General features: G+C 45.0%; 1 protein-coding gene across 2 annotated transcripts in view; it reads left to right on the top strand.

The window, feature by feature from the left end:
* The first annotated feature begins 5882 nt into the window (after positions 1–5882).
* CFL2 (cofilin 2) overlaps positions 5883–24142 on the top strand; it is a 33740-nt gene continuing 15480 nt past the window's right edge. The window contains exon 1 of one of the 2 annotated variants that reach the window (XM_083165833.1): positions 5883–6084. In XM_083165833.1, the coding sequence (XP_083021959.1) occupies positions 6082–6084 (3 nt within the window). In that variant the 5' untranslated portion in view covers positions 5883–6081. Of the gene's footprint in view, positions 6085–17275; positions 17360–24142 lie in introns of those variants that run through there. The other variant, XM_083165834.1, reaches the window with a different exon arrangement.

The following is a 24142-nucleotide window of genomic DNA, read 5'->3' as shown; positions in this document are numbered from 1 at the left end:
TTATTACACGCCATAGTGGATGGTAGGGATGACAAAGCTGCCTGGAGCAGCGAAACCGGTTAGGATTTCGTCTCTACCAACTCCAAACCACCTCCAACAGAAAGAGACCCTGGGAGTGCAGACCCGCTTGCATACGGTTCAGCAGCGGTTGTTCTTCCTGAGGCAACTCAAGAAATTCAACATCCCGCAGGAGCTGCTGCTCATCTTCTACACTGCCATAGTAGAGTCTGTCCTTTGCTGCTCGATCACAATCTGGTTCGGAGGAGCAAACGAGAATGACAGACGAAGGTTGCAAAGAGTGGTGAGGATGGCAGAAAAGATCATTGGGGCGGAGCTCCCCACTGTCCAAGAACTATACCTAGCCAGGGTCAATAAGCGTGCAGGAAAGATCTTGGCGGACAAGCTACACCCTGGCCACAACCTGTTTGAACCCCTTCCGTCAGGCAGACGTTTTAGGTCCATCCCAGCAAAGACGACAAGAACTACAAAAGGCTTCTTCCCAATAGCTGTCCACCAACTAAACCGTATTGAACATACCAAATACTAACTCAAACTTTTCTAGATACATGTGAAATGTATGTGATGTATGTTTATGCCTCTCTTCCCACCCCCTTTGTGTTCCCTGATTGATGCTGCACTGTTACCACAAAAAATTCCAAGCATGCGCAAGTATACCTGGCCAATAAAGATGATTCTGATTCTGATACCATCCGGACCCCCGTCCAATTTGGATTACAATTATCTTGCAATAAGGCAGAGGTTGAGGACACCATCCCGCTATATTCCATCTAGCGGAGGGAGTCGGTGATTCGTGCCATCTTGGGCCGCTCCTGGACGGTACATCTGGTCCTCCCTCCCTATTGCCGCATTGGGGACACTATTACAGCTCCGTTTGGACTTGTGGGACTCTCCTGGTCAGATTCACCTTATGGTTTGGTTTGGTGAGATAAGAACTTTTATTTTAAAACCGTTTTTAAAATCATTCATGTATTCTGGCTACATGTTTACTTCCCTTTTTAGAATTAATAAATAATTGTACTAGATCTAACCAATCTTCATCACAGTATATCAATTTATATTTAGCGCTGCTCAAACCTTTTTTCCTTTCTTTATTTGTTCAGGGATGAAATACGGGATGCGGTTAATTTGCCGGCGGTCGGAATCCCGACACTGGAATCCCGACCGCCGAAATCCCGAAACTTTCTCCCTCCGTGGGTGTCCACGACACCCATAGAGGGAGAATAAAATAGCGTGCCGAGCGTAGCGAGGCACCGGGCCCGCTGCGTGGCGAGCGCAGCGAGCCCGCAAGGGGGGGCGATCCATGTCCCCCCCTTGTCGGGATTTCGGCGGTCGGGATTCCAGTGTCGGGATCCATGAAACCGCCTGTCGGCACATGGGTCAAAAACAGTGAAAAACCCCATGTCGACCTTTTGACAGTCAACCTAACCCATGTTGACCTAGACACCTGCCGACCTTGACCCATGTCGACCTTCCAGAATGTCGACCTAATGACTGTCCATCCATCGACCGTATCCCAATAAAGCAGACAGTATTTACCCTGCACAGAAACAAAATAATTCACCCAAATTAAACTCTCTGCACATGTTACATTGAAGCCATGCTAAGAGGTCTGAACTGAATGGGCAAAAAAAAACATGTGCACTGCAGGTGGGGCAGATGTAACATGTGCAGGGAGAGTTCAGATTTGGGTGAGTTATATTGTTTCTGTGCAGGGTAAATACTGGCTGCTTTATTTTTACACTGCAATTTAGATTTTAGTTTGCGCACACCCCACCCAAATGTAACTCTATCTGACATGCTACATCTACCCCATCTGCAGTGCAGCATGGTTTTCCCTATTTAAGAAAGATTTTGCTCTTACAATCAAGTCTGAATCAGGCCCCAATTCTCCCAGGTCAAATTCCACATTAATCAAAGTAGTGACTACCCTTTACAGAACAAATGACAGGTGGTACGTGGCGCAGTGCTGCCTCAATTCACAATCCCCAGAAGTTACACCCTTACTTCACAAACCATACAACAGAACAAATCGGGAAATAGAAAAGTGGCGCAGTGGGATCCTTGATGCTTTTGTTTTATAGGCTTCTTCTAAGATGGGATGGAGTTGTTCTCACGTAGGAGCAGATACCCGGATCAAAAGGTGTTCAGTGAAAAAACATAAACAATAAATCATTAAAGACTTATTTTAAAAATGTGTGTGTGTCACTTAATATAAACCAATAGTGTGGTAATAGTGTAGATAGATTCTAAGTTCCACTGGCGTACCAAGACTCACGTTGTTATACGGGGATGTCCCTCACATAAAGGTATCTTTGGCACGTCCTAGGAGAACTCTTTTCTTTTACAATGGAATTTTTTCCTCCGTTATGAAGTGTTCGGTATTTTCCACACGTGCTCAAAAGAAAAAATATAGGAGGTGTCTAAGACTTCAGTGCATTCAGGAAATTTCTTTTCAAGTTATATAGGTAAGTGGGGGGGCTGAACAAAGATGGTGGACTTATGACAGCGTACCTCACTTACGTGATTAAAAAGTGGGGGAACATATGTAAAGGTTTCTTTTACTTTTAAAGAAGGAGGGGTTTCTTTACATGGGTTTCTCCCTGGTGCGGTAAGTGGTCTGGCTATGTAGATCCGGTGTGCATCTATTAGGCCAGGCACTCCCCCGATGTGGGTTCCATGAAACAGAAATTTATCAAGGTATAACTGGGTATTCTCGATTTTTACAATCACTATTATAGGTACCTATAATAGTGATTTTTTTTTTTTTTTTTTTTAAACCTTGTGACGCCCTTTTCGCCAGTCTACCTTTATAATGTCAACCTTTTGACCCAACCATAACTAGATTAAGGACACTGGAGAATTTCAAGGTGCAAAGAAACAGAGGAGCAACTCCACAATATCCAAAAACTTGTTCAACACAAACAAGTATTGACCCAATCAACCTATAATATGCCAACCTATTGTCTCTGAACCCTATTAGCATCAACCCAAGTGTAATCCATACACTCCCAAACCCCCCCCCCCCCCCCCCCCGCCCCAAACATCGCTATTCCGTACAATCAGTGGCGCCGGAACGGGGGGGCGAGGGGGCAGCTTGCCCCCCCCCCCCCAAATTACTGAGGCGCTAAACCAGCTGTGCGGGCGGGCGGCTGATTAATCTTGATCCAGCCCCCGCCCATCCGCCTATGTAAGCCCCAGGAGAGAAGGGGTTAATGGCAGAGCGGGGACGTCAGCGTGACCCCCGCCGACCTCCAGCAGCGTGAGGAGACGCGGCGCCGGGGACTGCCACAGCCAGGTGACAGAGGGAGCGCGGAGAGGTCTGTGACCCCCGCTGACCTCCCCGAGTATTAGCACCGCCGGCCACGCACTGAGAGGCGGCTAGGCTAGGCTGCCTTGTGTATAATGCCCACGCATATATGCCGCTGCCTTGTGTATAATGCCCACGTGTATATGCCGCTGCCCTGTGTATAATGCCCATGCGTAAATGCCGCTGCCCTGTGTATAATGCCCATGCGTAAATGCCGCTGCCTTGTGTATAATGCCCACGCATCTATGCCGCTGCCCTGTGTATAATGCCCACGCATATATGCCGCTGCCCTGTGTATAATGCCCATGCATATATGCCGCTGCCTTGTGTATAATGCCCACGCATATATGCCGCTGCCCTGGGTATAATGCCCATGCATATATGCCGCTGCCCGGTGTATAATGCCCACGTGTATATGCCGCTGCCCTGTGTATAATGCCCATGCGTAAATGCAGCTGCCCTGTGTATAATGCCCATGCATATATGCCGCTGCCCGGTGTATAATGCCCACGCATATATGCCGCTGCCTTGTGTATAATGCCCACGCATATATGCAGCTGCCCTGTGTATAATGCCCATGCATATATGCCGCTGCGCGGTGTATAATGCCCACGTGTATATGCCGCTGCCAGTGTGTATAGTGCCCGGGGGTAACATATAGCAATTTAGGGGGCGCCAAAATGAGATTATATCTTGCCCTCCCCCCCAACCTAAAAACGTTCCAGCGCCCCTGCGTACAATCTACGTTCTACCTCAATGTTTTGTCTACTGGGGATGTGTTCACTATGACAACACTGGCATCCTTACTACTGCCGGTAGTCCGGTGCTAGAGTCCCGACACCAATTAGAATGCCAGCGTAGGAATCCCAACTGTGTGGATGCCAAACGTAAGTATGTCAGGGCGATTTAGAGGTATGTCTCTAGTGGGGGGGGGGAGAAGATAGGGTTAAGGGCCCCATACATCAGCAATTAATTGTGACAATTTTCAGATATGGAGATGATTGCCACAATTAATTTTAGATGTGTGGGCTCCCCCTTTTGGCAATCCCAATCAAAGTTGCCAATCGATTGCTTAATCAGGTTTTTAAACATGTTTAATAATCTGGTATTATCTGCAGATCCTTTTTATATGTGTGGGCATTCCCAATTCGTCTTCTTCATCTATTTACATTATGAACAGCTAAAATGACAATCGATTGGGGCAATTTCCAGATATGAAGATGCAATCTTTAAGGGCCCCATACATCAGCAATTAATTGTGACAATTTTCAGATATGGAGATGATTGCCACAATTAATTTTAGATGTGTGGGCTCCCCCTTTTGGCAATCCCAATCGCCAATCGATTGCTTAATCAGGTTTTTAAACATGTTTAATAATCTGGTATTATCTGCAGATCTTTTTTATATGTGTGGGCATTCCCGATTCGTCTTCTTCATCTATTTACATTATGAACAGCTGAAATGACAATCGATTGGGGCAATTTCCAGATATGAAGATGCAATCTTTAGATGGAAAAATCTGCCGATCACTGAAAAAATCTGTAATGTGTGGGCAAAGTCGGATAGATCTGAAAATCCATTTATCTGGCCAAAATATCCCAATATCTGAAAATCCATAAATTGTGATTGCTGATGTATGGGGCCCATTAGGCACTTAGAAAGGGGGGTTAGGTTGGGGTGTCGGGATAGAGGGGTTAGGGTCAGGCTGGGGGGCAGATTTAGGATGGGGGAGGCGGTGTTAGGGAGGGCAGGTGGAAGTATACTCAAGTTAACTCTGCCAGGATTGCCTCTTTTGGGATGCCGGTATTGGTATTCTGACCGCTAGAATCCCCACTGCCGGCATACCCTAGGCATCCCATCTTCTGTTGTATTCATTTTACATGAAAGCTGGCTCACCTACTATGCATTGTAATTAGTTTTGTCTACAGTTGGGAGCTCTCAAATTATATATCATATAAAATGTGTCTAGTGTCCGCCAGTCTCCGAAATCTGCTGGCAGAGAGTGAAGCTGCATTTCTCCTTTTTCCATCTGATTCCGATAAATCACAGGTGCGGTAAGACCAAACTAGGGGCTCCTATCTGACGCTCACGGCACCGTGCATGAGATCGGATGGAAAACACAAACGATGTGGCACATTTCAGATGATATATCGACCCGAATGGTCGGAATCAGCTGAAATCATGCAAAATTGTTCTAGTGTATGGGGGCCTTAACTTTCAAAGCTTTTGACTCAATCGGGCCTATTTGTATATATTTATATATATATATATATATATATACTGTGCGTATGTATGTGTGTGTGTAGATATAAATATATATATATACACATACATACATAGTGAGTACTGGCAACGATCCATGCCACAAGACTGACCATAAGGAGTTAAGTGTGTCATGGTGTAGATGACCCAGCCACAGTGCAGCTGTCAGTACAGCATGTGTGCTATGAGTATAAGCAGGGCATTGAGTGACTTAGCTGCCTGCTTCCCCACCCTCCTCTGCACTATATTACACTTCTGCTCACCAGACTACCCCTCTCTTTGCCTCTCAGTCTCTCCTTAGCGTTCTCTATCCTCACTACAAACCCTACACTGTGACTCTGTACCGCACTTTCTACATCACTTCTTCTGGGATTTCTATCATCCTACAGTTTCCTGACACTTTGCTCCCAAATCACTGACTGGAGTTCTTGGCACGCTTGGAAATAGGTGCAAGGTCCGCAGATCCAGCTTTTCCTCCACAAAGCACATCATGGTAAGAAACTGGGAATAGGATCTGTCACAGCTGCTGTTCTGTAAATGTTTTGTATGGTCCTTAAGTAATCTTACACTTATATTCCAATGCATTTGGTTTTTATTTTGTTAACGTTGATTTTGCTGCTGTTTTGCTCTTTATTCCTCGTATTTAGGGTGACTTTAAAATCCCATGTTTGATTTTGGATCTTGACAAATTGTTGGAGGACCCAAACTTATGTTGTCACCATTTATAGAAATGTTTAGTTAAAGTGAATTCACATGGCATGCGGTGCTCTGTCCTGACGCAATATCGGCCTTTGATGCTGTAACTTAGAAGCAATAGATGGAGCGCTCTAAGTTTACTTGGAAATGTTTATATGTTGTAGTAAACATTCCAAGGTATATACCTTGTGGTCATTGTGTCGACGCATATTAAGTCAACATGCATTGGGTCGAATAGTAACGGTCGACGCGTAAAATATGTCGACATGGCTAAGGTCGACGGTCAAAAGGTTGATACAAGCATTAGGTCGACAATGGCAAGGTCGATAGGCAAAAGGTCGACATGAGTTTTTCACTTTTATTTTTAGCCTACATGCCCTGGAGGGAGAATATAACAGTGCCTAAAGCAGGGAGAGCGCAGCGGTACACTTTGACGGTGTCCATGTCGACATTTGGTTAAAAAAACGTGAATAATCTCATGTCGACCTTTTGACTGTCGACCTTGCCATTGTCATTCTAATGCTTGTGTCGACATTCCAACCCCGTCGATCTCGCGGGTTGATCACTTGTATAAGGGGTACACAATGTCCCCCACCTCTATAAATCATTTTACAAGGTTAAATGGAGAATTGGCAGATTCTAACGTTTATATGCTTTCATTTTAATACCAGCTTGATTGTTCGCTCAATATTAATATAAAATTGCAGATACCATTCTTAGAAACATTCTTCTACATTTTATTTCACAACTACACTGCAAAGGTTCCAAGTATATAAATCTCTAAAAATATCCGAACAATCTCCAAGAGTAAATAAATTCTATCAGGGTTGTTTTTTTTTCCCCGTCTTCTCACAATGGCTATAGCATGTGCAAGAGAACACCATAAAAGGGCAAGCAAAGGAGAATATCCTTACCATGGTTATTTCACAGGTTTGTGTCAGGCCAGAGAGGGTCTGAAGCAATGTTCCCTCTAATTTTACGAAGGCTGTGTGCGGCTAAAGATTTTGGCTGTGCAACTTTGGAAGGAAATTTAAATTTTTGTGCGTCACTTATATATAACTGGAAAATGACTTTCAGCATTTGTGTTAACTTTACTTCAAAATTATATTAAACATTTAAACATTCAAAACACAGCACACAATGTAGTTAATGGGTGAAACACACATTAATTGAGTCCACAACTGCAAAAATGGACCACTGCTGCTTTGTGCGCTCTGTTGTAATGTCTGTGCGCATGCTCGTCGAGGTGTGTGCGCGCGCACGCGCGCACAGCTTAGAGGGAACACTGGTCTGAAGGCCCCTAATACTGTAAGATATATGTAACCTCTATAATAAAGCTGATGCTGATATATAGACAGGCACAATTCTTTAATATGTAGACTGCCACGGTCTCATAGGCTTGGATGCTCTAGAATGCACATACTCTATCCTCTAGAACAGGGGTGTCAAACTCAAATTCATCGGGGGCCGCATCAGCAGTTTGGTCACCCTCAAAGGGCCGGTTGTATCTGTAGGTCCCCCTGTATAATTATAATGCCATGACACCACAGGCTGCTTCCCCTGTATAATATAAAATGAATGCCATGACACCACAGGCTGCTCCCCCTGTATAATAATAATGCCATGACACCACAGACTGCTCCCCTTATATAATAATATAAAAGTAATGCCATGACACATAAATGATTATACAGGAGGAGCAGCCTGTGGTGTCATGGCACTGTCCCCGACTCCCGCTCCAGCTTCCCTGCCTGCTCCTACTTCTCTACAGACGCATGGGCGGGCGGAGTCATCATCACGTAGCCGTGGAGGCCGGCGGCCATGTTTCTGTAGCCGCATACATATGTGCCTACAGGAACATGGCCGCCGACAGTGGAGGAACAGGTAAGGCGGCCGCGGATGTGGACGCAGCACTCCTGTTTTAGACACACTGCCCCTGCGTGCTATCTCCTCGCGCGGGCCACATGACAAGGTCTGGCGGGCCGGATTTGGCCCACGGGCCTTGTGTTTGACACTCGTGCTCTAGAACATGACCGCTTCTAGGACTTAGCAGACAGCATTTCGGAAAACGAGTTAGGTGTATCTTGTCTGTGACTTTATAATAAAAACACGTCAATTGGATAATTATTGTGAAAAGGTTAATTAGTGATATCAGTTAAATGCACTTACAGAACGTTGGCTTTCACACACACGGCAGGTTACAGTGATGTCATCGCTGATGTCATAGTCGATGGTCTGTTATGTCAGTAATGTTATTATGTTGTGCTGATTGCATCAGTGATCTTAATAAGGATGTCATTAATCGTGTGACTTTGTGAGTGATGTTGGGCCTGATTCTAAGGGGGAGATTGAACCTGGGATGTTCCAATCAGATATTATCTATTATCTTCTGAAAAGTGCTAAATAAACTAGAAGTAGATTCTGATTGGTTGCCCATAGCAAGATCCCAGGTGAAATAGAACTCACCATCTTAGTATATAAACCACATAAAGTTGGAAATGTTCTATGTATTGTCATCAGTTACATCCTAATGATGTAATTGTTATGATCATCTGAATCACACCATTAGAGAATGATGGCGGATGGGGCGGTTTGGGCTGTGCACATCCCTGACAGTCCAATTGTTGGTGTTATATTAGCACTGGATAGAACCTTAACTGAGACGGAGATGGAGAATAAAGCAAGGTACCCCTTATGTGCAGGGCCGGAGCCACCACTAGGCAGCTTTAGGCATTTGCCTAGGGCGCCGGACAATGGGGGCCGGTACTGGGCTGCAGCAGGAAAGCTCCTGCCAAGTACCAGGCCAGCAGCTATTCATATTCGTAACCCCCCCCCCCCCCTCCGGAGCCCGCCCAAGGGTCAGCGTTAATCTGCGGGAGGCACCCGCTGCCCCCCACCCTGCTGGTAGTCTGCGCCCGCACCCACCAACCCCTGGAGCCGGCCGTGTATATTCGGCCGATGGCGCCCCCCAGACATCAGTAGTCCGCAGCTAGAGCCCCCCCCCCGGTGCTGGTAAAGGTAATCTGCAGCTGGCACCCGCTGCCTTCTCCCCCCTGCTGGCAGCGGCAACCTCCCCTGGAGCACCCGCTGCCTCCCCCCCCCCCCCCCCCCAAGCTGGTCAAACTTAATCTGACCCACATAATAACAATTTAAGCAATGCTTTTTCACCTTAGTGGTGGGCAGTAGGCGCTACCCGCTCCAGGGGGGGGGTGGGGGTGTGGGTGCTACCCGCAGATTGCCACTGCGGCTAACCAGCAAAGGGGGGGTTGGGTTTGTTTGCCTAGGGTGCCTACAATTCTTGCACCAGCCCTGCTTATGTGTTATTACACAGCTGTCCAATCGCCTGGCAAAGTAGCAAAAATGTTTAGGGCCTTTGTACTTAAGGATAACTAATGAGGTTCAAAAAGTTTACCACATTCATGGGGCTCCTGTAAACTTTGTGTAAGCCTTAAGGTGCGTACACACGGGGGGAGATATATTGCTAGCAATATATTGCTGAGCAATATATTGCTCTGTGTCTCCTTTTCATCAGTGACCAGAGATGGTCGCTGATGAAACGGAACCTCTGCTGGGGGAGCCGCAGAGGTAATTAGCTGGTCGCAGGAGCAAGCTCCTGCGACCAGCGATTACAATGGGGCAGAAAACGGGAGCGCGCACCCGGCGATTTATCGCCGGGGCACACTTCCATCACTGGCAATATGGTCGCCTGCGACCATATTCCCAGCGATTATAGCCCCTATCGCCCCCGTGTGTACACAGCATTACTTAGAGCAGCTTGGCCGAGGTTCTCCGTTATGTCTCCTTTTCAACAGCTATATACTCAAGCTCTACAAACTGTATGCAGTATTTTTAGCCATATTGTCATTCTGGAGTTGCTTTTGGCTTCCATCATGAATTGAAGGCAACAGATGTGCATAAGACCTGTGCGGGCAGATTTTAGATTTATGGAGGGGAAGTAATAGGATGAGAGATTCAGAAAGTGAGAGATTTGGTAAGAAATCTCCAGTTTTGTTAAAGCGGCAATGATTTACACTGCAAAACCTGTTTGATTTTGCAGTGTAAATGATTGCCGCTTTAAAAAATTTTTGGGAGATTTCTTAACAAATCTCTCACTTTCTGAATCTCTCATCCTAATAAACTTCCCCCTGGGTGTCAATGAGTCTCCATGTTCAGACTATTACTTATTTCGGTACTTGTAATATCTGGGTGCCCGATTTTTTCATTGTATTGCATCGCATGGCATCGCACTACTTAAGGCATGCAATGCAATGCAATGCAATGTGATTTTTCATTGTAAAGACCAGATTTTGAATTGTATAGTCACCCATGGGTGATTTCTTACTTCCACTATCCAACTACGCACGGAGTTGATTTTATATAGTGTGGCGAGCGCAGCAAGCCACTGTGCCCAAAGCGTGGTGAGCACAGCGAGCCCCGCGAGGGGAAGCAGAATACATGTAAAGTAATCCGCGTCTCCTCGTCACACTATATAAAATCAACTCCATGCGTAGTTGGATAGTGGGGGTATGAAATCACCCATGGCTGACTATACAATTAAAAATTGGGTTCTTTACAATGAAAAATCACATTGCATTGCATTGAATTCATCGCATTGCATGCCTTAAGTAGTGGCATGCAATGAAAAAATCGGGCGCCCAGATAATACACAAGTACCCTTATTTCTTACAGTAGAGATGGTCTGAAAAAAATAATAATGATAAGGGAGGTCTCTCCAGTTTTTTTGTGGCCACGGCCACCACTGAATGTGCGATTGCTCCAACTACTGGCTAGGAAAATAGCCACCTATCCACCTGTGTAATGACAAAGGGCTGGACCTGCGGCTGCCAATGTGTCACACACACACACACACACACACACACACACACACACACACACACTGGCACTATCCCCCCACTACATGCTTAATGGGCAAGATCATTTTCATTCATATACAAAGAAGCACATTTGTCTTAACCCCTTCCCGACATTTGACGTACATGTACGTCATGGTCGGGAAGTACTTCCCGACACTTGACGTACATGTACGTCATGGCTTCTAACTGTCACTGCGTCTAGAGATGCAGTGACAGTTAGGTGATGTCTGCTGTCCCTGACAGCAGACATCCCCCCTCGCCGCCCAGGGGGGGCAGGGGTGCCCCCCCCGGTCGGCGATCGCTGTGATTGGCTGTTCAAATCTGAACAGCCATTCACAGCGTTTCCTGTGTTACCGGCGGCTAAGCCGCTCGGTAACACAGGGATCGGTGGTGATCGGTGCTGTCAAGTACAGCACCGATCACCTCCGATGTGCAGCCCCCCCTCCAACCCGCCGGGCACTCACCTAGCAGCAGCAGCAGCTCCCCCGGCTCCCCCGGAGCGTCTGAAGCGCACGCAGCGCTGACCTCCTCCCCCCTCCCCCCCGCAGCAGCAGCAGCAGCATCAAGCTGCATAAAAAGTACAAAAAATAAATATATGCACTGAAAAACTATATATATATATATATATATATATATACATACACACACATATATATATATATATATATATGTGTGTGTATATATATGTGTATATATATATATATATATACACACATATATATATATATATATATATGTGTGTGTGTATATACCGCACCGATTACCACCGATCGCCAGCCCCCCCCCCCCCCTCCCACCCGGCAGCCCCCCTCCCTCCCACCCACCCGGCTGCCGCAGCACCAGCACCCCTCCCACCCCCCCGCCAGCCGCAGCGCCAGCCCCCCTCCCAAAGCTGGTGACTAAAATGGGGTCACTTGTGGGGGGGTTCCACTGTATTGGTGCTTCGGGGGTCTTGCTAATGCGACATAGCACCCACCATTCATTCCACCACCAAAAATCACTCCTTCCCTTCTGAGTCCTGCCATGCACCCAACTGGTATTTTTTGGTCACACGTGAGGCATTGCCGTACTCGGGAGAAATTGGGGCACAGATTTTGGGGTGCTTTGTCTCCTTCATTCCTTGTGAAAATAAAAAATTTTGAGCCAGAACTGCATTTTTCTGTAAAAAATTACATTTTTTTACACAAAAATGCAGATCTGGCTCAAAATTTTTCATTTTCACAAGGAATGAAGGAGACAAAGCACCCCAAAATCTGTGCCCCAATTTCTCCCGAGTACGGCAATGCCTCATGTGTGACCAAAAAATACCAGTTGGGTGCATGGCAGGACTCAGAAGGGAAGGAGTGATTTTTGGATTTTGCAGCACAGATTCTGGTTGAATGACCCCCGAAACACCCATACAGTGGAACCCCTCCACAAGTGACCCCATTTTGCAAACTACACCCTTCAGGGAATTCATCAAGGGGTATAGTGTACATTTCAAACCCCCCGGGGTTTCACCAATTTTGATACAACTGAGCTGTGAAAATGAAAAATTAATTTTTTTTCATTTTCACTGCCCAGTTGTACCACAATTGGTGAAACCCCTGGGGGTTTGAAATGTACACTATACCCCTAGATGGATTCCCTGAAGGGTGTAGTTTGCAAAATGGGGTCACTTGTGGGGGGGTACCAAACTTTTAGCATCTTATGGTGCCTAGAAACCTACATTGTGCCTAAAAAATAATCTCATAAAAAGGAGGCTCCAAAATCAAGTAGGTGCTCCTTCTATTATGCAGCCTGTGGTTTGGTCACCGTGCACACTAGGGCCACATATAGGATATTTATGAAAACCAAAGAATTGGGGGAATCAATTTTTAGTCACATTTCTCTAGTAAAATCTACTGTGTTCCTTAGAAAAATGTATTAAAATTGCAAATCTGCAAAAAAAATGAAATTTTGATATTTCACCTACACTTTCTTTTAATTCCTGTGAAACACCTAAAGGGTTAACAAACTTCCAAAATGCTGTTTTGAATACTGTGAGGGGTGCAGTTTTTGAAATGGCATCATTTATGGGGGTGTCTCACATACAAGTCACTCAAAGTCACATCATAACTGACCTGGTCCCTAAAAAAATCAGAGTTTGAAATTTTCTTGAAAATTTGAGAATTTGCTATTCATATTTTAAGCCTCCTAGTGTCCAAAAAAATGAAAATGAGGTTGAAATAATGATGGCAACATAAAGTAGACATATGGTCTATGTTAGTTATTCACTATTTTGAGTGGTAAGATTATTTGTCTCACAAGCAGAAAATTTAACATTTTGCAAATCGCAAAATTTTCCATTTTTTTACGACATTTTGGTATTTTTCACAAAAAAACACAGACTGTATCGACGAAAATTTACCACTAACTTGAAGTACAATGTGTCACGAGAAAACAATCTCAAAATCACTGGGATAAGTAAAAGCAAAAAAAAGTTATCCCCACTTAAGTGATACATGCCAGATTTGAAAAAAAGGGCTCTGTCAGGAAGGCAAAAACTGGCTCTGTCATGAAGGGGTTAAGATGTGATTTGCTTATTTATTTTATCACACCATTTTTACACTGTGTGACAGATTGCATAGGAACGCAATGGTGTGACAGACCTTATTTGTACAATTCTCCATATTGATAAAACAGTACCGTAGGTCATGAAAAAATGCTCTTCTATTGTCTTAAAGAGATTCATCTCAAAACTGACTAAAGCAGAGGTTCCCAAACTCAGTCCTAAAGGCTTTAGGGATAACCATGCTTAATGACATAATTAGTACCTCAGTCAATTTGATTTGAGTATCTCTGCTCATCCATGGACAGGCCTTGAGGACTGCATTTAGTAGCCTCTGGGATAAAGCTGGGTCACACAGATGTATCCAGTTATATCATTGCCGTGATGCATACACATAGAACATGCGGCAATGCTACTCTCCAATGCTACTCTCCAATAAGCTGCGTGTTCTTGCACCTGCAAGTTTCCCAGTCACTGCGTAAGGGTCTTTGGTGCAAATCTACATGCACCATAGCAACATTTTAGAGCATTACGCAGCTTTAGGCAGTGTGGAGGGTTGGGGGCACTAGATTAAAGTTTTGGATAGGGTGCAGAGAAGTCTTGCTCCAGCCCATAATACCGCTCAAATCGGAATCATGGATACCCTGCCGTGGGAGATAATAAGCAGATACTTCAATGTATGATTTTATTTAAACATTTTCCAGTGAGCACACCATACCACATGACCACACCTTACCATGTCAAACTACACCATATCATACCATACCACACCATATCATACCATACCACACCATACCATATGATACCACGCCACACCATACCACACCATACCATATCATACCACACCACACCATATGATACCACACCATGTCAAACTACACCATATCATACCATACCACACCTATCATACCATACCACACCATACCATATGATACCATGCCACACCATATCATACCATACCATACCACACCACACCATACGATATCACACCATGTCATACTACACCATATCCAGTGGCGGATTCAGGGGGGGGGGCACCTGGGCACGTGCCCCCCCTGTCATTTATTTTGTAGCTGAGGACCAGGGCTTTCCAACGAGCCCAGCCCCGTGTCTCTAGCCCCCCGGGAACCGGAGATATCGCCTGGCAAACCTGTAACGTATTTTCCCCATAGGATAATATGGGACCCGTCAATTCCGACCCCCACCCGGTTCCGACGGCTGCCAGTTCCCGCCCTGGCATCACAGAAGCTTGTGGTTGATATCATTCAATTCCAAATCGCTGTGCCTTCAATATGATACCAGGCTGGTCCAAATCGGTCAATCGGTTCCAGAGATATTGCATGTAAACCGATTTTTCTATTTTTGAAATGTAATTTCATGGCTGTTCATGATTTTGAGGGCAGATTACTCTGGAACCAAACGTTCCAGTTTCACTGGACCAAAATCATTCAAAGCCCACTCAAAAGTTCTTCAATAAAATACTTGTCTCATGTAAATGGGTCAGTTGGTTCTGAAGATATAGCCGGTTAAATGAGATAACTGGTTAAAGGGGGGGAGGGGTGGTTTTCTCTCCCCCTCACACCAGAAAATGCAGGGACTAGGCTGGTGTAAAAGGGGCCAACCTGGGAATGCATTTTCTGGTGTGAAAGAGGTATTATTTCAAATAGCCGGGACCTGCAGTGCTCTGAATACAGCCAGGCTCTGCCACTGTCAGTGGCTATCACGTCTGCCTGGCGGCGGCTGTCCCCCATTTACCATGAGCATGTATTCCCCCTTGGCAATGAGCATGTAATCCCACATGGCAACGAGCATGGAACCTCTGGCAATGAGCATGGAACCCTTGGCAATGAGCATGTAGAGAAGCAGCACTACTCTGCTCTTATGTAGTATAATTTTTAATAGGCATTATGGTGTTTGGCATAACACATAATGGACATAATGGCGTGTAACTTAACGTGTAATGGACATTATTGTGTAAATGTTTAATGCGCACCTTTGGTGGACAATGTCCCTGTTTATGAAGTGTATTGTGAATTTTGGCTCAATCCATGTGGCATTATGTGAATTTTGTCTCAATCCGTGTGGCATTATGTGAATTTTGTCTCAATCCATGTGGCATTATGAGAATTTTGGCTCAATCCGTGTGGCATTATGTGAATTTTTTCCCAATCCGTGTAGCATTATGTAAATTTTGGCTCAATCCGTGTGGCATTATGTGAATTTTGGCTCAAGCCATGTGGCATTATGTGAATTTTGGCTCAATCCGTATGGCATTTTATGCATTTGGCTCAATCCGTGTGACATTATGTGAATTTTGACACAATTCATTTGGCATTATGTGAATTTTGGCTCAATCCGTGTGTGTTATTATGTAAATTTTGGCTCAATCCATGTGGCATTATGTGAATTTTGACACAATCCATGTGGCATTATTTGAATTTTGGCTCAATCCATGTGGCATTATGTAAATTTTGGCTCATTCCATTTGGCATCATGTGTAAGGGGCAAGTATAATGGGGTCTAGTATTTTGTTGCATAATGTGTAGAAGTTGTATATGGTGTTGACACGCCCCCTGTTGAGTGGCCACACACCCTTTTCTGGAGCGCGCCTTCGGCGCGAGCACAACTACATCCTTCACTTTGTCGCCATGGTGGGCCTATTTTTAATTACATTCCCACCCTCTCCTGCCGCTCTATTAGCATGTACACTGGCACCACTAACACCGTCCCTCCGCCACCCAAACCCTTTTTTATCATGGTGCCCCCCCTGTCATTTAATCCTGGATCCGCCCCTGACCATATCATACCATACCACACCATGTCATACCACAAAATGTCATACCATATCATATCATACCATATCATATCATACCATATCATACCACACCACACCGTATCATACCCCACCATGACATAGCCCACCAAGTCATACCACACCATACCACATCATATTGTGTAAAACTCACCGAATGTGTTTGCTAAAGGGGGTGCGCACACACGCATGAGTGACTAAGCGCATGCGCACGTCCTCACTATTGAAAATGAGGCCAAATTCAATGCTCCCAGAGCAGGGCTGAGTCGGCCGCTGTCTACTCAACCGATTTCAGGTCACTCTCAGGACACTACCAAAACACACCCATAAGACCAGTCATCCCTGTCACCACACAGAAGCGCCACTACATTTCCAGGATGTTTCTCCATGCCCTCCACTACATCCAACATCAAATGTATGCATACCAGCATTATAATACTGTAGCTAGTGCTGGGTCAGATCTTCTATTATGGAGCTGTGCCGGTGATGATTGTAATTCCAGGTTTGTGACACTGGAGTCCAAAGCAGTGATTTATTTTCAAAGCACTTGCTTGGCATGGTCACATCGTTTGCAGCCACACCAGACTGTGTGATCAGTCAGAAACACGTAGTGACCTGCAGCTGACAATCACAGAGGGACTTCCCAGCTCCTCTGCCTCCCTGCACCCTCCCCCAGTGTCTGCCAAGCTGTCAATCACTGCTGATCTGTCAGCACAGTAGGACCCCTCACCCGCGTGAGAAATGTAAATTAACCCCTCCTCTGCCCTCTAGTGTGAATATGGCGGCTGCAACAACTGGGGAAATAACGTTCGTAATGGTTGCGATTTACCCGATGCTCTGATGGTGATATTCCAAAGTTTGTGGAAAAAATATATACATTTTACAATATTTGCTGTTTATTATTGTTTTGGATAGGTTTTAAATATATTTTTTTGACCTAGGGCATGGATATATCTTTCTCTAATTGGGAAAAGCATGTGCACTACAGGTGGGGTTAATGTCACACGTGCAGAGAGAGTTACATTTGGGTGGGGGGTGTGGAAACTGAAATATAAATTGCAGTGTAAAAATAAGGCAGCCAGTATTTAGCCTGCACAGAAACAAAAAACTCACTAAGGGCCAGATGCACTAAGCTTCAAAAGTGATAAAATGGAGAGTGATAAACAACAAGCCAATCAGCTCCTGCCTAACATTTTTCAAAAACAGACTGTGACATGGCAGATAGGAGCTGATTGGCTGGATTTTTATCACTCTCCTTTTTTTTTACTTTTTAAGCTTAGTGCATCTGGTCCTATACCTGCAAACTATAATACTTTTCTGTTAGAATTATTGTGCAGGGCCAAAGTGGTTCCTCCTCACCATTACAGATGGTGGTACTTCGTTCCAACCTGTTCCGCCCAACATTAACCCCTGGTCACATGACCGGAAGCTGTTGCACAGCTAAAATGTTGACATTCTGTTATGTCAACATTTCATGGGGGAGGGGGCGTTTCCGGGAGGGTAGGCAACCCTGGGTTAATGTCAACATTATGAATGCCAAAATATCATACCTAACATGTTTCATACTGCTGCAATGTCAATATACAAATAACTAAAGTGTGAGTTAACACATTAAATATTATCATTTGGGAATGGAATATGCATTTTTTCCTTCTAACATGTAATAGTAACTCTTTCATGACTAGTTAAAAATACATAGCCCTTGAATAAATGAAGCATGTTTTAGATTATTGCACTTTGGTAGAGTATGGCTCTCTGTGCAGCTGTTGTGGAGTATATCTTACACTACTTGTTTGAATATTGATATCCTAATAAAGCTGCAAGAGATCCTCTAATCTAATCTGCCGAATGCCTGTTATTAATTGCAATGTGGAGCATAAGTGTAAAAGTAACTCTGTATGGTGTTATGATTGAATAGGCTGGGCTGAATTAATCAATGTTGTGGTGGTGTTATTATTGAATAGGCTGGGCTGAATTAATCAATGTTGCAGAATAGAAACCAAGATCAATGCTAGGGCCAGATGTATCAAGCTTCCAAAAGTGATAAAATGGAGAGTGATGAACAACCAGCCAATCAGCTCCTAGCTGCCATGTTACAGGCTGGGTTTGAAAAATGTCAGGTAGGAGCTGATTGGCTGGTTGTTTATCACTCTCCATTTTATCACTTTTTGAAGCTTGATACATCTGGCCCTAAGGGGGAATTAACGAAGATGAAAGTTATATTGGTACTTGTTTCCTAGCACGGCCACAATCTTTGGGATCGTGTACCTTTAAGTTAAGGTACACGATGCCCGCGATGGACCCGATTTCCTTTGAAATCAGGTCCATTTTGCCGGCAAAGGAAAAATCGTGGGCATCGCGTCGGTCGGGACCATTAACATTGGCCCCGACGCGACCGACGCGATGCCCTCGATTTTGCCATAGGCTTCAATGTTAAAATATTTTTTAACATTGAAATCGGGAGCATCGCGTCGGTCTTGTGCCATTATAATGGCACAAGATGAGATGGACTTGATTAAGTCCATCTCACATAGTAAAAAATGTGAAAAATGTGAAATGGGCCAATATGACCCATTTCACATTATATATGGCCCTGTCGTCACCCCACGATAGACGCCAACCCGAAGCGTGGCGAGAGCAGCGAGCCCACGAGGGGCGGCGGTGCGCGTCCTCCGACCTTTTCATTCCCCTACTATCCACGTCGGCGTGGAGTTGAGAATTTATAGTGTGGCGAGCGCAGCGAGCCACCGAGTCCGAAATGAAATCGGTGTGGCCGTGCTAGGAAACAAGTACCGTTATATTTCACATGAGATGTTGCTTTGGGCAACCAATCCAATCCTGTCTATTATCTTCTAAAGGGTGCTACATAAATAGGAATTAGATTCTACTTCCCATGTGAAATAGAACTCCCATCTTAGTAAATTCCCCCCTAAGAATTTAAATTAATTCTCTTTGAAGTAGGACTCACATACCATTCCCATTACACCTTCAATTGCTTATATTTATTTCAAGATATTTCACTTATGACAGGTTGTATTCTGGAAAAAAGGCTTCTGTGAAATGTCACTTTCATAGCAGTCCTCTGAGGCAATTTCTTACACGCTGCTATTTCAGAACATGATACAGACAAGTGCAAAGACAGATTTCCCACCTACAGATACACTATTTGGCCTTTTTAGGCCCTTGCCGCCCTTGATAAGGTTTCTGACTTGCATACTTTAAAAACTGGGTAAGTAAAACAAGTCATTTTTTCCCTCAGCACACTGAGTAATGTTAGTAACCAATCTAGAACACTACATGATAATAGAATTCAGAGATATTGGTTACATATACCTGCGCAGGTGTATGCTATGCCCCCAAGCCGCGTCAAGGCTTCTCTGTATATTGGGGGTCCCTAGCGCTATATCTAGGTGCAGGGTGTGGCACCCCAAAAACTATCATAAGCTAGGAGGCCCAGTGTGGCATGCCAGTGAGATACTAAGTGTTAATAATTAGTGATAAGAAGCCGAAGCAATATATAAAGAGAGAGATAAATGAAATGTAATTAAAATAGGAGAGAGATAGTGTTAGTGAGGGAAAAGTGTTAATAGAATGTAAGGGCATGCCGCACTAAAGCCACCCAGCCCAACCAGTCCAGGAGCACCGCACCCCACACCACCGTTACCCTAAATTGGGTCTACGATTAACCAGCAAGGAGCCACATGATAATGGCTCCTTACTTGGTATATATGAACTAAGAGCTACCTACCTTGGAGCAACCCCAGACTACTCCATGTGGCATGTCAGGACCCACATCTCCTCCTAATATGGGCTCCCTTCTGCCTCTAACAACATACATACAGATAGTGGTAGATGCTCAATTAGTTCAGTAACATTACCCAGGTGCATGAGGGAGGGGGTTAATACTGGGTAAGTAAAACAAGACATTTTTTCCCTCAGCACACTGGGTAATGTTAGTAACCAATCTAGAACACTACATGATAATAGAATTCAGAGATATTGGTTACATATACCTGCGCAGGACGTGGATAGTGGTGGTATGAAAAGGTCGGAGGACGCGTACCACCGCCCCTCGCGGCGGTACGCGTCATTGGTATGCTTCCTTGGTACAATTAAAAATCGCATCGCATGCATCACATGCCGCTATATTGCATGCGATTGCATAAGATGCACTTCGATCAAAATCGGGGGCGCCGTGCTAGGAAACAAGTACCGTCAATTCATATCAATGTTGCATTCATTTTAGTATACCATGTTGCATTCATTTTAGTATACCATTATTTCAGAGGAGTTTCTATATATAGCACACAACACCATTGAAATGCATGGTCCATTGACACAAAAAGAAAAAGAAAAGCACTATCAGGTTATACAGTATACATGTACACAATACACTCACATAGAGATGAATGGACTTTTTCAAGTGTAGAGAAATGTAGGGAAGACAGCTGTGTCCAACTCAGCTTTGTGACCCAACTCTGACCCCAATAGGCATCTATTTATAAAAGGCTAACTGCTCCTCACCTCTCTGAGGTGAAGTACCTCCAGTGACCACTAGAGCCACTCAACAGACTAAATTGACCCTTTTTGTGCTAACAGATGGAATAACAGAAAGTGAAAGCAATTTTTGCAGGGACACTGATCAAACTTGCTGGATATGTAGAGTGGGGAGCTGTGAAGTCAGAGATTGGAGGTAGGAGCAGATAGCGACTGTGAGTGGGCTGAAGAGTTTGTTGGCTAAAAACTGTCACAGCTCAAAGTGGTCAGTAATGTGCAGCTCAATGCCAATTTCTGAAGTTTTATGACATTTACAAATTTCCCCTAAAAGATTGAATTGAATAAGCTTCTCCTCCTGCTTTCTGATGGCAAATGAAATGATCAATTTGTCAGCATAAATGACAACTGTAACAACAATAGTGAGAATGTGGCATTGCTGGCGTCTTGTCCTCATTCTTCCGTGATCCTGCTGCAATTTAGAGTTTAGCCAAACAGTTGGATTTTAATTCTAATCCCAATATAACTCTGTACTGTGACTAATAGTTTCATTATGTTCCTCACTAGTAATGGATAATCCCTCCAGATATAGAGAATGAAATCACTCACAAGTCCTTGTGAATGTCATTCTGAAAATGAGGGCAGCACAAAGGAAAGAATAACTCCCTAATACCAGGGCCGGATCAAGGCTGATGGGGGCCCAGGACCAATGACTTTATGGGGCCCCCACAAATTCTAATTTCTGTCAAACCCCCCCTCCCATCCTCCTGCTGTGCAAAGCTGGTGCTAGGGTGTTCGGGGCCCCCCATGCAAACTTTAAATATGCCTCCTCCTATAGTTTACAAAGGGACAGTGCACACAAAAGAGTTGTGGACACACAAGGAAGGGGCATGGCCACACAATAGTTCCCCCATTAAAAATTACACCACATAGTAGCATAATCTTATTTACATTACACAGAATTTAGTGCCCCTTATTCACATTATGCTACACAGTACTGCCTCTTACACATAATACCCACACTAGTGATTCTGCTTACACACATAATACCCACAGTAGTATCGCTACTAATATGCATAATACATGCATACAGTAGCACTGCCTCCTCCCTGCCCCTCTGAATCCACCACACCCACAAATTGCAGACCACAAATGCCGGGGTCGCTCCTGGAAAGGACTCGTGTCCTAATCCCGGGAGTGACTCCGGCATTTGCGGTGTGAATGGGGTTTTAGATAACAGCACCTGGTTTGTGTGATATCTGTGGAAGTTTCCCTATCAGGCGGGACATGGGGTGATTCAGGTTTACTCAGCAATTTGCAAATTTGGTCCAGGGACAGGTGGTGCAGGTCTGCTCATATGTATTGGTGAAAATACGCATATGCAGACCATAGGCGTGTGCAGCACATTTTATTAGGGGGTGCACCGTCAAAGGGGTGTGTGTAGCTCCACCTATTGGGCATGTCTAACACCGCCAATCAGGCGCGTCTTCCGTCATCTATTGGCACTCGCTACAATATAAAAAGTCTCTCAGCCACACCATAATCTCCTGCCTATTTCAGTTTTCATCTTCTAATTACTCTGTGTAACACTAACAGCACATGCAAATAAAGTCATACACATATATGGATGACGCAGGTATGTAGTAGTATGACAATGGTCTAGTACAATTACCAATGCAAACACACATTATTGATTGATGGGCGCTTCTTTAAATGGAATACAGTTCTAAAAAGCAAAAGTATTTGATTAAAGGTATGCTGGTATGGTACTTGTTTCCTAGCACGGCCACAATCTTATGGATCGTGTACCTTTAAGTTAAGGTACACGATCCACACGATGGACCCGATTTCCTTTGAAATCAGGTCCATTTTGCCGGCTAAGGCACAATATCGGGGGCATCCCTGGGACCCGATTTTACATTGGATTCAATGTAAAATATTCCCTAGACCCCCAAATTTAACGACGTAAACCTCACCCCACGATAGACGCCAACCCGAAGCGTGGCGAGCGCAGCGAGCCCGCGAGGGGCGGCGGTGCGCGTCCTCCGACCTTTTCATTCCCCTACTATCCACTAGGGCGTGGAGTGAGAATAGAATAGTGTGGCGAGCGCAGCGAGCCACCGAGCCCGAAGCGCGGCGAGCGGACGCGGATACCTTCACAGGTAAACGCGTCCCTTCGCGGGCTTCACAGGTATCCGCGTCCCCTCGCGGGGCTCGCCACGCTTCGGGCTCGGTGGCTCGCTGCGCTCGCCACACTATTCTATTCTCACTCCACGCCCTAGTGGATAGTAGGGGAATGAAAAGGTCGGAGGACGCGCACCGCCGCCCCTCGTGGGCTCGCTGCGCTCGCCACGCTTCGGGTTGGCGTCTATCGTGGGGTGGGGTTTACGTCATTAAATTTGGGGGTCTAGGGAATATTTTACATTGAATCCAATGTAAAATCGGGTCCCAGGGATCCGATTTACATTTCATTGAATCAAAAAATCGGGTCTAAAATCGGGTCGGTCGCGTCGAACGCATCGCATGCGACCAAATCGCATGCGATGCGATCGACCCGATTTTTCCGACACGACCACCCCGATGTAAATCGGTGTGGCCGTGCTAGGAAACAAGTACCGCTGGTATTGCTAGCGGCATGGAGGTGTTAATAAGGGTGGGCACAGCATTAGGGGGTGCCTGTGCACCCTTAACACTCAATGTGCACACACCTATGGTTCAGACCCTCTGTGCGAACCCCGAGGTGTTTGCACAGAGCAGGGAGGGCAGGAGGCTGTTCCATTGAAAAATAACAGGTAGAGGGCCAGATTCTCTAAGCTTCAAAAGTGATAAAATGGAGAGTGATAAACAGCCAGCCAATCAGCTCCTGCCTGACATTTTCAAACATAGTCTGTGACATGGCAGGTAGGAGCTGATTGGTTGGTTGTTTATCACTCTCAATTTGATCACTTTGTGACGCTTGATACATCATTCTGGCCTTAAAACTATTTGTCCACAGAGGTTTTCTTCTGTGACTAAAATGTAACGATAACGAAATGCTGACTAAATATTCATCCATATATAGACGAATATGCTGTATAATTTTCGACAGGACAATCTGAGTGATTGCTTTTTGGTATTCTTTAATTAATAATACTGTATTTTATAC

Source organism: Crinia signifera, chromosome 12 (genome assembly GCF_055691185.1).
Source record: "Crinia signifera chromosome 12, ASM5569118v1, whole genome shotgun sequence".
Lineage (NCBI taxonomy): Eukaryota > Metazoa > Chordata > Amphibia > Anura > Myobatrachidae > Crinia > Crinia signifera.
This window is presented reverse-complemented; position numbering and strand designations above follow the sequence as displayed.